The sequence below is a fragment of the Paracoccidioides brasiliensis genome, assembly GCF_000150735.1.
Source record: "Paracoccidioides brasiliensis Pb18 unplaced genomic scaffold supercont2.2, whole genome shotgun sequence".
Taxonomy (NCBI): domain Eukaryota; kingdom Fungi; phylum Ascomycota; class Eurotiomycetes; order Onygenales; family Ajellomycetaceae; genus Paracoccidioides; species Paracoccidioides brasiliensis.
This window is the reverse complement of record NW_011371359.1, coordinates 1,606,885-1,620,598: the sequence shown is the minus strand read 5'-3', so window position 1 is coordinate 1,620,598 and position 13,714 is coordinate 1,606,885. Positions and strand designations below refer to the sequence as shown.

The 13,714-nt window shown below is 46.5% G+C and overlaps 4 protein-coding genes across 4 annotated transcripts; 1 reads left to right on the top strand and 3 right to left on the bottom strand.

The window, feature by feature from the left end:
• Positions 1-1,880: 1,880 nt before the first annotated feature.
• Positions 1,881-5,078, bottom strand: PADG_01696 (uncharacterized protein; the record flags this gene model as incomplete). The annotated part of the gene is made up of 2 exons (XM_010758730.1): positions 1,881-4,829; positions 4,971-5,078. The coding sequence occupies 2 exons, from the start codon at positions 5,076-5,078 to the stop codon at positions 1,881-1,883; spliced, it is 3,057 nt and encodes a 1,018-aa protein (XP_010757032.1).
• A 1,231-nt stretch (positions 5,079-6,309) lies between these two features.
• Positions 6,310-8,365, bottom strand: PADG_11302 (uncharacterized protein; the record flags this gene model as incomplete). The annotated part of the gene is made up of 8 exons (XM_010759558.1): positions 6,310-7,240; positions 7,305-7,413; positions 7,465-7,535; positions 7,592-7,676; positions 7,761-7,906; positions 7,968-8,034; positions 8,144-8,211; positions 8,310-8,365. The coding sequence occupies 8 exons, from the start codon at positions 8,363-8,365 to the stop codon at positions 6,310-6,312; spliced, it is 1,533 nt and encodes a 510-aa protein (XP_010757860.1).
• Positions 8,366-11,357: 2,992 nt separating this feature from the next.
• On the top strand, positions 11,358-11,648 carry PADG_01694 (uncharacterized protein; the record flags this gene model as incomplete). Its single annotated transcript, XM_010758729.1, has 1 exon — positions 11,358-11,648. One exon carries the CDS (start codon positions 11,358-11,360, stop codon positions 11,646-11,648), a length of 291 nt encoding a protein of 96 aa, XP_010757031.1.
• Positions 11,649-13,209: 1,561 nt separating this feature from the next.
• Positions 13,210-13,697, bottom strand: PADG_01693 (uncharacterized protein; the record flags this gene model as incomplete). The annotated part of the gene is made up of 2 exons (XM_010758728.1): positions 13,210-13,309; positions 13,363-13,697. The coding sequence occupies 2 exons, from the start codon at positions 13,695-13,697 to the stop codon at positions 13,210-13,212; spliced, it is 435 nt and encodes a 144-aa protein (XP_010757030.1).
• Between the last annotated feature and the right edge of the window lie 17 nt (positions 13,698-13,714).

Sequence of the window (13,714 nt, the reverse complement as noted above, 5' to 3'; positions counted from 1 at the left end):
GGTTGGGGGGTTGGGGGGTTTGAGATGTGAAGTTACGACATGCGCCAGGGAAAGTGTCTGTCACGCAAAAGACAATGTCTCCGATGAGAGAAATTTCAGGGGAAGAGAAAAGGATAGCCTGGGGAGAATGCAACTGCAATAATGAGGAACTACCCAACCAACGAGCAAATAGATACAAGGCGTCATACCTAGCGGTGTTAGATAACGGCCTCCGCTTCCCAGCTTTAAACGAGGATTCTTGTAGTTGAATATGGCCAGCTCCGGCAATTCCGAACCCAACTCTTTTGAACAGTGGCTGAAGAAGAGACGAGGAAACAGAACTGAGGGAGAAAAGGTTACGCTGATGAAACTGCAGCTGTCATAGCTGAGTTTTGACGATTGTGAATGACGAGGGAACCTCCCATCCCTTTTGACGTTACCTCCCTGAATGATCTTGCATTATTATCTATCAGTGAAATCGATCACCAAAAGAAATATAAATTGCTGAATCGCGTGGGACCTTGATAGCACTGTAACTAACTATATCATCCCCTGGTGGAACGACATTGTCAGCCTAGAAGCTTCAAGTATGGTCCCTCTCGACGGCCCCGCAGGTGCCAGCTAACAGCACAATGGACCTAAGGCGGATCACACCCAGCTAACGAGCGTTGACTTGGAACCTTGAGATTGAATCTTGCTCCTATCGAATGAGATGGAAAATAGGTTTCAAACCCCTTCAAAACCTTAGACACGGTGAATTACAAGAAAAGAAGGGGGCTCCAGGGTTCATATTAGTCCGATCCTTGGTTGAAAGACCTAGTTTACCTTACTCCGTTATGTAGCCATGACTTGGAAAAAGATCCATCTATGCATAACAGTTTTATTCTGGACTTCGGGCTGGTGAGCCTTGGTTGAGAGATCTTTGCCAAGTCCAATCCCTTCTGAAAGCCTTTGAACAATCATCGACAGGACATAACTAGTTAGTTACTACAACCAGCGCGGTATTGCTAAAGATTACAAGACCCCCGGGTTGTAACGGAAAGATTGGTCGGTTCTATTCCGACGGTGCGTATCATGACATGTTCACATTGTTCATTCCATTAATAGTCATCATTTCATCGTTCATTTAACCCCGCTTCGAGACGCAAGATCCCGATGCTTGGTTCCCCGGCTCACTACATAAGTTGGCGCCGCAACACAGGTCCAGTTGCACAGAGTGTTTATTTTTACTGTTCTTTATTTTAAGTATATGCATACAACTAGTTACGGGTTAACCAAGTGCCCCAGCATATATCGACCAATGCCCTTGGAACGGATTCAGGGTCCTCTTCTCATAAGATTGGACGCCTCCAGTAGTAGCTAGTTAGTGGACGAGTTGAAAACGAATCACCAAATTGCCACGAGAACACATGACCTTGATTCAACTCCCTAGATATTCGAGCAAAGTGAATATTCTCACCATTGAAGAGATCAAAGGATCCATCCATGAAAACGACCTCTTTCACTTATACGTCATGTGATTTCGTGGCAATTTGGCGATTCGTTGTAAACACGGTCAAACCGTCTGAAGTATACCAAACACTGAACACAACATTTCAATAATAATGGCCTCCGTGTCTGCTATCATTACTGAGAGTCTACGGACTAGTCAAGGCTTTTACTTGCCTGGACTAGCGCTTGGTGCATTCATTTCTCATCCAACCGTAGAACTAATTATTAGTTAACTAGTTGTAAAAATGGGAATCTGTAAAATGACAAAATAAGATATAAACAATCCTTAGGCAAATAAGTGTGCTCTCGTCTTTTCCCCTTACCAACCATCCAATCAAACGAACCTTAAAGCATTCGCTTGAATGACGACAAAGAACCTCTGCTAACGCTAAGAAGCAACTAGCAGTCAATCACTCCAACGGACCTTTCCAGCCCAGAAACCTATCAATTCGATCCCGCAGTGACAATCTCATTCTGCTTGGATTAGCAGTGGGTTCTGAGACTGTGGAATTCTTCTTTGGCTTTCTATTCGGCGTAGCTAAGGGTAGCTCCAAGGTGGAGGATGATGCAAGGTTATTTTCGCCCTTTCCCGCAATGACTACACTGATGCTGAGTGAAGGAGTGCTGATTTGGCAGTCGATTTGAGTTGTATCCTCAATTTGCAGTCCCCCTTCTCTCCCTGGATATTCCACTCCGCTACTGTCATTTTCAGGCTCCATAAGAGTAACCTCTCCTGCACCACCACCACCATCAACATAGGTTACATGTGCAAACAGTCCCCTGTCTACAATGAAGGATTTCTCCCAAGAAAACCAGCCAAAGTCACCTGGACGAGGCTCGCTCTGGACACACTCTAGCTCATGATATGCGGTTTGACCGGTACAGCCTTCAACACTTAGGCGGCCAAGCTGGTATTTAATGACAACCGTTGTGTGAACGGCGAAGAATGCTAGAAGCACCTTCATGGGGGTTTTGGGGACATAACCGCAGAGAAGTTGAATAAGAAGACCCAACTTCTGGCAAAATACCATGGAAAATATGACGACTCGAATCATCTGATGGACAACCCAGTATGTCGTGCTTCTCGTTTCAAAAGTCGGCAAGCCCAAATATCCCCAGTCCCCAAAGTCCCCTGTCTCGAATTTCTCCATAATTCCTTTCATGTTAAATGATTCAGATTCTCCTATCCCCACTTCTTCGATCGCCCGGCCTCCTGAAACGCCTATTCCCCACCGGCCACGTAATGAGGGAACATATTCAGCCTGCGTCTCAGGTTTCTCGTAAAAGAGCTTTGGAGTCCACGTTGGTGAAAAGGATGGCCAGTACGGAATGTACCAGGTTATACGAAAGCACTGGTCAAGATCTTTTTCCTTGCAGAAAATCCTAACCTTTGTTGTCCCAATGTCACTAGCATTCACGGGCTTCTGGTCAATACGGAAGTCCCTATTGCCATTCTCCATTGTCCATTCAAAATAGCCTCCGGGTCCATCACTAATAATAACATCAATGGCCCCTTCTTCAGCGGAGACACTCTTCTGATATAAAGACAATACACATACAGCGGTATACTCCACAATGACGCTTGTACCAAGCTTTCTGCGACGGTTTAGAGTTACGCTGGTTTCATAGTTTAATACGCGATTATCACGAGACTCGCTTGTCAAAAGCTCCACCGCTCGCAGAGACACAACCAATGGTTTTGCTAAATTGAAATCTGCAATACAACCTGTGTCGATGCGTTCCAAATATAGTAAACAATCACTTTCGCAGTCCAGCCTTTTCTTCGTTAAGCCGTGGGGGATTTCTAACTTTAAGGTTCCCTTCCCGTATTGGTCGACAGGAAGACCTGGTATCTTCAGAAGTTGCCACCCGCCCGGTTGCGCGGGTCCCAGCGTTATTTTCATATCAAATTCAATGATAAACATCGCTTTTCCAGCAGACTTTGAAGATAGTATGTAGAAATCCCTGCAGATTTCCTCCACTATGACAAGCTCTGGGACTGGGATAGTAGATTTTTCACCGAGATTATCACCAACGGCCCATTTCTTTGCTAACTCGTCCGCTGAACTCCATGGCATGTCAAGCTGAGATGAGGGAGTAGGACTTGGCAACTTCATTGGCTTCTCAATATTATCCTTGCTCTCCGTAAATGTGGGATCGTTTTCTTTCTGGTCTTTCCCAGCTTGAATCACCCTTGCATCAGGGTAGATAAGCGGGGAATGAGGGACCTCAGTGGATACTATATCCTCACTCTCCTCCAGCCAAGTTGATACGTATTTCGATTTCTCCATTTTTTCGCCAGCACTCTGAGTAATAGCAGCGCCACTCTTCAGAGCAAGTTGCTCAGATCGACGGGATCCCCGCGGGCCAGGCCGCGGAAAAGAATTAGGAGCGAAAAAGAGAGGCTGCTTTCCTGGTTCATGTGAAACTTCCCGGCTAGACGATTTAGGCAATTGCTGAGACCCTTGGTCTGCCCTCTGTTTGTTCAATACAGAGGGCAATGTATTCAAAAGCCTTACAGGAGAGAATTGTTCGTTTCTGGGAGTAGTCGGTATCAGAGACGGTCTATGATCTCGAGGGATATACATCCCACCAGACTGAGGGTTTTCTGATTTTGGTGGGAAAGCAGACGCAATTTTCGAGCTATCCTCGTCAGGTTCCGACGGATACAATAATAGCTCGTCAGCTAACCCGGACGGCCTTGACAGACTTGGTGCTCTAACAGGAATTTTGCTCGAAGGTCCTTTTACCATCTTCGGGCTGATAGAAACCGAGATTATTGATGACTTGGTCTGCCTAAATGCATCACTCACTGCTCGAGTAGAAATTCCCTTTCTTCCACTATCGCAATCAGTTCCCGTTGTGGAAAAGTCAGTGGGATCAGAACCATCTTTGAACTCAGATACCCCGGCACCCATTTCAGCGTGTGCCTCTCCACGTTCTGCTCGACCGACATCGAAGCATTTAGTAGCGGAATGATACTCATTGTGTTCCGAAATGCTTGTATTTGAAGCGTTAGGGCTCCTGCTATCTCCACCGTCGTAATCTTCGTCTGCGTAATCACCCAGAGGCAAACATGGGTCCTCTAGTCCTGAGCTCATATCATCAAATGGAGGGATCATTTCACTGGCAGTGCTTGTTGGGCTTGGGGGGAACAGTCTCCTTTTCGTAGAGAGAGGTGATAAATCCATTCCCTTCTTGTATAAGGACCGTGGTGTTTCATCAAAGTCCTCCACAGGCAAGTGAGGCAAGATGCTAATTTCCCCCCCTATTTGAGCTGGGCCATCAAACTTTAGCAACTCAATGCCCTCATTGCTCAAGTCAAGAAGTCGAAGTTTCGTATTTGGTGCGGGCACGAACTTTTTCAAGCATTTGTCAGACTCACTGCAGGGCTGATTTGCTTGTTGATATTGGCGAGAGTGGGGAATGTGGAGAGCTAAGTAGCCAGGGGAGGGGAGGGGAGGGGAGGGGAAAAAGGGGTTACCCATTGGGCTACGTACCTCAATCTTCGCATGGAGGATGACATGACTTGTTGGGTCACCATCCCACTCCCCTCTCAAATCAATCTTATTAATTGACGTCTGAGAGAGAGAGGGTTTCGTTGCCATTATTTCCGGCATCATACAACTAACATATACCTGGCTGGCACTGCACCAGTTCGTAGCAGGTGGTTAAACCTGAGCACACGGATAGGACAGCTCAATCTCTGCAACCACAAAAAGAACAACGGGGTTAAGGCGAAAACGGACTTGAGAGAAAAAGAAAACAGGGGGGCCAACAAAGCGCGGGTCCTGAATAGCTGACAGACTGAAGACTTGGGGGTTGGACCAAAACAGATGTTCCTAGGAACTGGTTAAAATTTAGTTGGCTGCGGCAGGTTCACGCTGTTGTTTACATCTAACCACCGCGATGCCAGGGAAACAACTGCCCCTGCAGCATAACACGCCTCACACACAGACACACAAACATTGCCTTGTTGTGTCGTGCTGGGTGAGCTCAGCTTCTGCACTGATAAGGTGACGATGATGAAGAGACAATCCACTGCTACGTAACATGCTTGAATGCAAGATATCGGTGCACACGGGGGCAGGATAAATGACATGGCACACAACTCGTTCGTGACAACCGGCAGCTGGAGTCGTATAATAATAATAATAATAATAATAATAATAATAATAGAAGGGAATCCTTGCATTATCAGACCAGATAATATCAGGCATACATTTTCGGTAGGTCAACAGGGGCAAAGCCAACCACTTTCACAAGACCTCCAATCCAATCAGGGATATAATAATATATTTTAAGGTAATCTGTATGAATTAAGACGCCCATCTCCAAAATCCACGCCTTTGCCAACTTTAGAAATATCAGTCCCCTATTTACCAGACCATTTTAGCGTGAACTGCACAAAAACCAAAGGGAAACAAATTTGAACAAAGTTTTGAAGTTAAACTGATTTTGTGTGATAAAGGACACCCTTTCAGTGTGTGGGTGGAAGGGGGAATAATGTACAGGAGGAAACACTATGCAATTTTTGAAAATTCCCCATGGACGAAGAACGAAACGGAAAAATAAAGTAGAATAAAAAAAGAATAGCAAAAGTACAAAAACCCGTTATGTCCTTTGGCGCCAGGTATAGCTGTATTTGTACCGAACCGGATCCCGAACCCCCTTTTTTGACACCTTCAGTGCAAATCTATCCAAACGAACGAAAATGGAAAAATAGAAACCCCCATGTCAAAAATACAAGTTAGAATCGTAAGCCGAAAAGAAATCTCAGCGCGGAATCAGACGTATGAATATACAGACAGCCCGATATCAATCCTGATAAGACACAGCTTATTGCGGTGTCGAATTGGCGGGTGTCCCAGGTGTCTCGAAGCCGGCCTGGCTTTCGTTCCCATATCTCTCACCATTAGCCGGGGGTCCCGGCTGAGAAGGAAGAATAGGAGGAGTTCCTTGTATGGATTGATCATAGTAACCCCGCGAACTGCCGTTGCCATTTGACGGCAATGCCTGGCGATTAGATTGCAGAGGCGGGAGAATGGTAGTGCCTCCCTGCTGGTACTGTGATCGCTGGTACGCCTGAGGCATCATCCCCATGCCTGTGGAACCTGTAGTAGAAGATTCAGGTGAGTGCCCCTGTGGATAGGCAGAACCAGCTTGTCTCACTTGAGAAGGACTCTGCATGTGTCCTGAAGGTTGACTAAAAGACTGACCAGGAACGATCCCCCCTATATTCGCTGCCGAACCAGCCCGGCCTGTAGTAGATTCGCCCATCTGAGACATCTGTGACGAGGAAGCCAGGTTGTATGGCACTTGAGCACCCGAATATGACGGATACCGTTGCTGGCCCATATACGCACTTCCAGGTGACCGTATCGACCCCATAGAGTCATCACCAGCCCCAAAGGGAGTGGGTGTAGATCCTTGCTGCGCCTGTCGAATGGAATATTCGGATACCCCAGTACCAGCAGTAGTGTACCCTTGGATGATGCCTTGCTGATACGCTTGGCTTTGGTACGGATTGGCCGCATGCGGTTGGTATGGATCCATTTGTCGACTGTATCGAGCATCACCATCGTACAAACCTCGACCGCTCACATCGATAGAACTTCGTGAACGCTTGGCTTCAGGTCCGTTGTAGTAAGCGTAATCTCGATTTTGATATGTCGCTCCCATTTGCTGATTCGACGCAGTAGAACGCTCTGGAGAACGAGGTGGTAGTTGAGAAGAGTAATCTGGTTCTGTGCGAGGTAACGTTCGTTTGCTAATACTTCGTCAGCTGCTTCCCTCTGCCTTCCTTGCATACCATTTCGCAGCTGGGAACTCACAGTAGCGTACGAGCCTCCTTCCGAATTCTCAACTTAACACCCTGGTCCGCAAATGATCTTGAAAGCCACGTCGACTCCGCCATCCCGGGGAAGTTCTTTGGAGGGGAGACTAGTAAGATTAGCGAGTGTAAAACACCACCTCTCTGCAGAATAAACCTACCAGTGAATGGCTTTGAAAGTATTGATTTTATGAACACAACTTCATCTCTAGAGCCGCCACATCTCTTTACTCTATTTTAAAATGGTTAGTAGTCACAAAGAGGAGGTAGGTTCGAGGGGGATCATACTCGCGCATCTCATACAGATTGAACTTCAATCTGAACTCCCCTTCAATCTTGATGGAAAGGTCGCCAAAAACGAAGAAGCCGCCTTCTGAGGACCCCAATGTCAGACAGTGAAATATAAAAAAAAAAAAAAAAAAAAAAAGGGACATGACATTGAAATCCAGCAACTAACCCAGATTGTCAGTGTCCTTAAGCCGATGAAGGGATGAAACCAGTGTTCCTGCAAGAGCTGTTGATTGAACTGCGGTTGCTGGTGTATCCTCTACTGCACTATACAGAGTGCAGCACAGGAAATAAAATGGGCTTTGCAGATAATTCCTTCGCACAATTGTAAGTGACCAACCACCAAATTTCATTGTTGTTTAAGGGAGAGCCTTACTGCCCTGGGTCTTTCGATTCATCAATTTTCAGTTGGATGATAGGTGGAGGATCTACCGGTTTGCGTTCTGAGTATATAAAAAAAAGGCAAAAAAAAAATTAAAAGAAAACCATCAGTCCTCGGCCATCACGTTGACGAGAAGAGAATTTCAAGGTCTGAGCCATCATCAGGGTTACCTTTTTCTTTGCCCCCCGCTACACGCGCCCGCTCTGGATTCTGACGAACTATAAGCCGGAAGTCCGCGCTAAATAGCGATCAAGCAGCGTCAGTGATGATGATGGCCGAACAAATGCCATAGCAAAAGGCAAGGAAAAGAATTTAGCAGACCTATAGGCTACATACTTTTGGAGGGCTGGCCGCTGTGAAACAGGGTCCTCAGGATATGACGGGGCGCTCATGAAGGTCAGAGTGTTGGGGGTGTTGGTTTGCAAAATATCCAAGGATAGCTTTTAGCTCTTCTCCAGAAGAAAGGGTTCGCAAGACCCAAGGATTGGTATATGTGATCCTTGTAGGCGGTACCTGGGGATAAGAATGGAGTTTTAGAAATGGATTCCGTCCAAGAAATACACAGCAAAAGCTCCGTGTCGAAAAGAGAGTCGACTATCAATATAAAAAACCGAGCAATCGACAAGGGATGGGGGATAGATATGAAGCACTATATCACGGGTGGGGACGCAGTGGGATAAATCTGTTACATTGAAACTGGAAGAGTCGAGGCCAGAGAGTATTTTGATGGATGGCAAACATACCTCAGCTGTAAGCAGCGTCGTCAGAAACCTTTTGTGCTTACAAAGGGAAGGTTAACCTGGCCCAGCGGCAATTTTGCTCGATAAGCTTTCTGCCCGAGACAAGCAACTCCTCAGTCAACGAGAAGAGCGAGAAAGAGCTTCCAAACCCCCCCCCCCCTTAGGGCTACGGCTTCTACGTAGCAGCAGCAAGTAGCAGTGGCAGTAGCCAAAGTAGCAATAGCAGTCTCAAGCGAGGGGTTTGAGGAAGCTCGAGTTAGGCTTGAGTTGGAAGCTTGGGAGCAAAGTTGCCTTCTGTGGATCGAACGAAAAAGTGGAGCGAACCGTGGAAACGTTTCGGAGACACTCAAGTTGCAGCTGGTAACAAGATAACAACCATGGGCAGATAGTAGACAAGCAAAAACGTCACTGAAGAGCTTGGAGATGGGCTCCCGAATTGACTCCCCAGCTATGATGCGTAGACACTCGAGTGGAACCGTAGTTTCTATCCTGGCCAGCGTATTTCAAATCGTCAGAAGGTTAGGTGGGAACCAAGAAATCGGCCTGGACTCCCCGGTATTTGAGTTTAACGGCTAACTCTGACCAAAACCCTATCGGGATAAAGGAGGGTCTCTCTGGGGCGTGGATGGGGGTGGTGGAGGGGTGATCCTCGAGTCAAATTCCACTCGACCAACGAGCCGTCCGTTTGCAGCGAACTTCGAAGTCTGGAGATGTCTGTAGACCCGTGATTGACAACTTCTGTATGCTGGTGTATGCGTTACAGAGGCAGAGATGGCTTATTCGCTATAGAATGATGTGAGACGCCGGTTGCCACTTGGACTTGGGCGCCTTGGGAGAGGCCAAACCTATGTATGGTATGCTTATCTGCTCGGGTACGTGGGTAATCTCCGTATCATTCCAGTGGAAATCAGTAAATAGTGAACTTGGTAAAGGGAACTTTTGGCATATCACTGTAGTATCTCGTAATCAATTCCAAACAACTCTTTATATCTCTTATGTCATGTCCAAGAAATTTTCGGCACTTCAAATCACCTAGATTGGCTCTTCTTGTCGCAGGCTGCACTCCTGCTATGTTGTTCGTTGTTGTGCTTCTTATAAAGGTCGATATATGACTTGCGCGGTTAGAAAAACCGGATCAAGAATGAGAAGAGAGAAAAGTGCTTGGAGAGGGGAACTGTCCACCAGCGGAAAAACCCTGAATCACGTAAAAGGGATAAAGTCTACGACGTTTTAAAAGAACCTTCGACGGACAGACAGACAGCAAACTCGACACGGTCAAGATCGTCGCCCATTCGACACCAGGTCCAGAAGGGGGGGATTTGTATTCATGTACAGATGAGAAAGGAAAAAAAACCAATGTCACCAAGATCTGCGAAAGGGGCGGACGGTTTGATACAAAGAGCATTAGCCACCATGCAGCGATCCTGCAATGCTGCGACTTCGGACTGGTTTCTTCTCCTCTGAAGTCACAGGATACTGTCGATGGGAGGAAGGGCTGAGGCGAAGAGGATGTAACGTTGGGGGAAAGCTCCATAATACAACTGTATCGAATACCACATACAATTCTGAGAACTGTCCAGATGGAAATCGTATATCCTACGGCTTGCAAAAACACCCAACAAGAACCTCTGTTTGCCTGTCAAGTGAGCTACCAGCTCCCAAATTATTATTTCTGCCGATCCAGGCCTAAAAGATCGAACATCTATTTCCGATGCAGAATGGTGGTTTCGAGAAACAAAGGGTTCGGGATTGCGACGAAAATGATTAAAAATATGGCTACCTACTCAATGGCAGAAGGGCTTGCATGCAGCAGAACGACGGCTCGAATAATGTGCGATGTTTAAGTCAAACGGTCAACAACTAAAGACAGAGACATCTCCGGCATGTTGGCTCCCTGCTGGCCTCGCAAAAGTGTGTGAGAAGTCAATGCTCCAGACCCCTGTTCAATGGGGCTTGAAAACATTGACCAAAAAAGGACGGGCCAGATGCAGGAAATCACATCTTATTGGAGGCACCACATCACATCTCCGGCAGAGGTACGGCCCAAGTGACGAGTGATATCAAACTAGACGCTTTAGCTTTAAAAATGGGGGACCGTGGTCATGAACAGTCAATTTTCCGTTGTAAAAAATCGGGCGTAAATGATGTCCAAGCTTGGTGGACATCTATGTCCGGAGGGAAGAGGGCAGAGTCCACAATGCCGTCAATAATACGAATGATGCACATAACGATACCTGGAAACTGAGCGCAAACAGAGCTCGACTTGTTGGCCATCTTGGCTGCTTGAGTGCAAACAGGGCGCACTTCTCTTAATAATTGGTGTTGAACAAGCGCTGCAAACCGCAGACATGCATACCACATAAAATATGGTCTGTCAACCCAGTCACGTTTGATATATGGCAGTGGGTGCTCTGGGGAACTGATACCAAGCTATGTTCCAGCTGTCCAAGCTTTCCTGGGGCTGCAAGGACGTTTCGCGATATTCACACGCGGTTTCGACGCTGTAATCATCCAGGTCAAACCTTTTAAGTCCTGCACACGATTCTCCACATCGAGTGGGTAAGCCTTGGTTCAAGAAAAGACGCCCCCTGTAAGCGCCCGGCTGTTTCGCGTGGCTATAATTGAAGGTGTGAAGGGGTCATGGATGAGGTACCTGGGTCCAAGTATCGTTAGTGTGGAACATGCTCAGCACAAAACGGGGTCCAAGTCACTTCTCGAGTTCAGGATTGGGATTTCCGAGAAGCTTCAGCCACGATCGAAACAGGTTTCGGATATTTTAGCGTCCACGGAAGAACCTTGGTCAATTGCAGATCCAGGATCGATGGAGCCATATGTATCTTTCCCGATTTCTCCTCAACAACTATTGATTCGCGCTTCGTATCATAACACACCACCTCCTGAACAACGAATATCGGAAGGTCATAAAGCAGAGTAATGTTCAAAAGTGCTTCATCGAGACGCCAGCTGATGATTCGTCATCAGCCGCAAAAGGCCATCTCAGCTTAGAATAGTGGACTCTCTGCAGATGGGGGGGTTTGGGAAGAAACGAGGAAACGCAGGAGGCTTTCCTCCAACTCGGACCTTGATTAGACCAACCTGTAGCTAGGACCCCATCCAGCCAATCATGCCGAAGCGGATTCACCACCAACCCAGAAAATATCTGGCCAGTCAAATTCATCAGTGCACCAGGATACCACTGCTTGAATCAGCCCAACCAACCCCGTGTCGTCGGCTTCCTGAAGCCCTTGAACCGGCATTTTTATGTCCCAGTCTTTGGGTTGATAACAAGTGCCGGGTACCTACAGCTACATTGGTCCGGTTCTTGTGAAACAGCTTCCTCAACCTGCCTCATGAAGTCTTGATTTCTATTGACGCCTCGAAAGACACACGCCGATATTTTGCGAGGATACAAAATCTCATCCCAACCTGTACCATCTGTCACCACAAGATCGTGTGATAACAAGCCATGCTTTACAGCTTATGAAAGCTACGAAACCTTCTCTCAATCAGTCAACTTAAGCAAAAGTATTCCCTTTAGTTACATGAACTGCATCAGACGATCGCATCAATTGGGGTTCAAGGTTATTTCACTGAAAAACGATATCGAAAGACATAACTGCTTGTATGTACATATACATTTCAAGACCAAGCGATTCCTTGATAACAGGCGCGAAGAAAGTTTACCCCTAAAGTCATTAGTTATTACCACCGGCTAGTTACCAATCTTGGAACTTGCTTCTAGGCTTGATTTACAGATATCATACTCAAGCCTCAACCACTCTCTTAGCCCCATGATAGCTCCTTTAGTTGCTGTCAACATGGCGCCCAGATTTCGAATCCATGGATACCTGAAATTAACGTGCTTCACCTTCTTTGAATCCATGGATCTCTTTTAACTGACAGGTCCCTCTTCTCAACGTTGGTATTGATCCGCAAGACTTGCAGAATCTTGACCCGGATCCGTCCAGGAACTAAAAGAGTTTATCAACATTCAAGATTACATACGACTGTATCCCAGTCACCTTCTCCCTGCAAGCTGACATGGGGAATTTAAAATCCTTTCCGAATCCCATTCGACAGAGGATTTTACATCTATGATGAATCGGTCCCATCCAATACGTCCGTTTTGCCGTTCAATCGGGGTGGCAGTAGGCAGCCAGACAGAAGTTAATCAATCTCAAGCCCGTATCTTATGACCACAAACTGATGCTTCCAACCAAACTTCTCCAAGCGATTTCACAACAGGCTGTGAGAGCTAAGATACATGTAAACATCCCTGTGGACAAAATTGAGCTTCAGTGAAGGCAAATCTCATAATTGCGCATGCCGATGGGACCATCATCTCCATTCCTCGCTTGAAGCTGGAATTCCCGTGCTTCGAGCTCAGAATCTCATGAAAAAGGTTTGCATTCGATCGACCAATAACGAATGCCGTATCAAAAAATAGTAATAATAATAATAATAATAATAATAATAGTAATAATAATTAATTACAATTAGTGACACTCAATGATAAGTTCCTCTTTCCATTGCTTTTTATCCCCAACCCCGTCCCTTGGCCTCTTGGCAATGCTAGACTGGAAGCCTGGATGTGGACTACCACTCATCATTTGAGCCAAGCACACTTGAGTTGAGTGCGTATTACGCACCCAATTAGGTTCACCATCTCGGGACCATCGGCTTGACATATCCTTGATCCCTGTTGTAGGAAAGCATTGGATCCATGGTTAGTGGCACATCCCAGATCGACATCACGCTTGCACCGCTTGGGCCCCTGTCTTGAAATACTCAAGAGAATGCATAGAGCGCCAGCACAGTGCACACCAGTCGAACGTGCTAACTCCTTCAGAGTAACTCTTCCTGTTCTTATTTTCCCTTCCTTCCAACAAGTCCATGGCGCTTGATCATCAGGGTATTCTCGAAAGGTCGCCAAGGACCCTTCGGCACCGTATTTTCCAATACTTGTCGCACCAAATAGTTCCATGAGTCAAAAGCCAATCT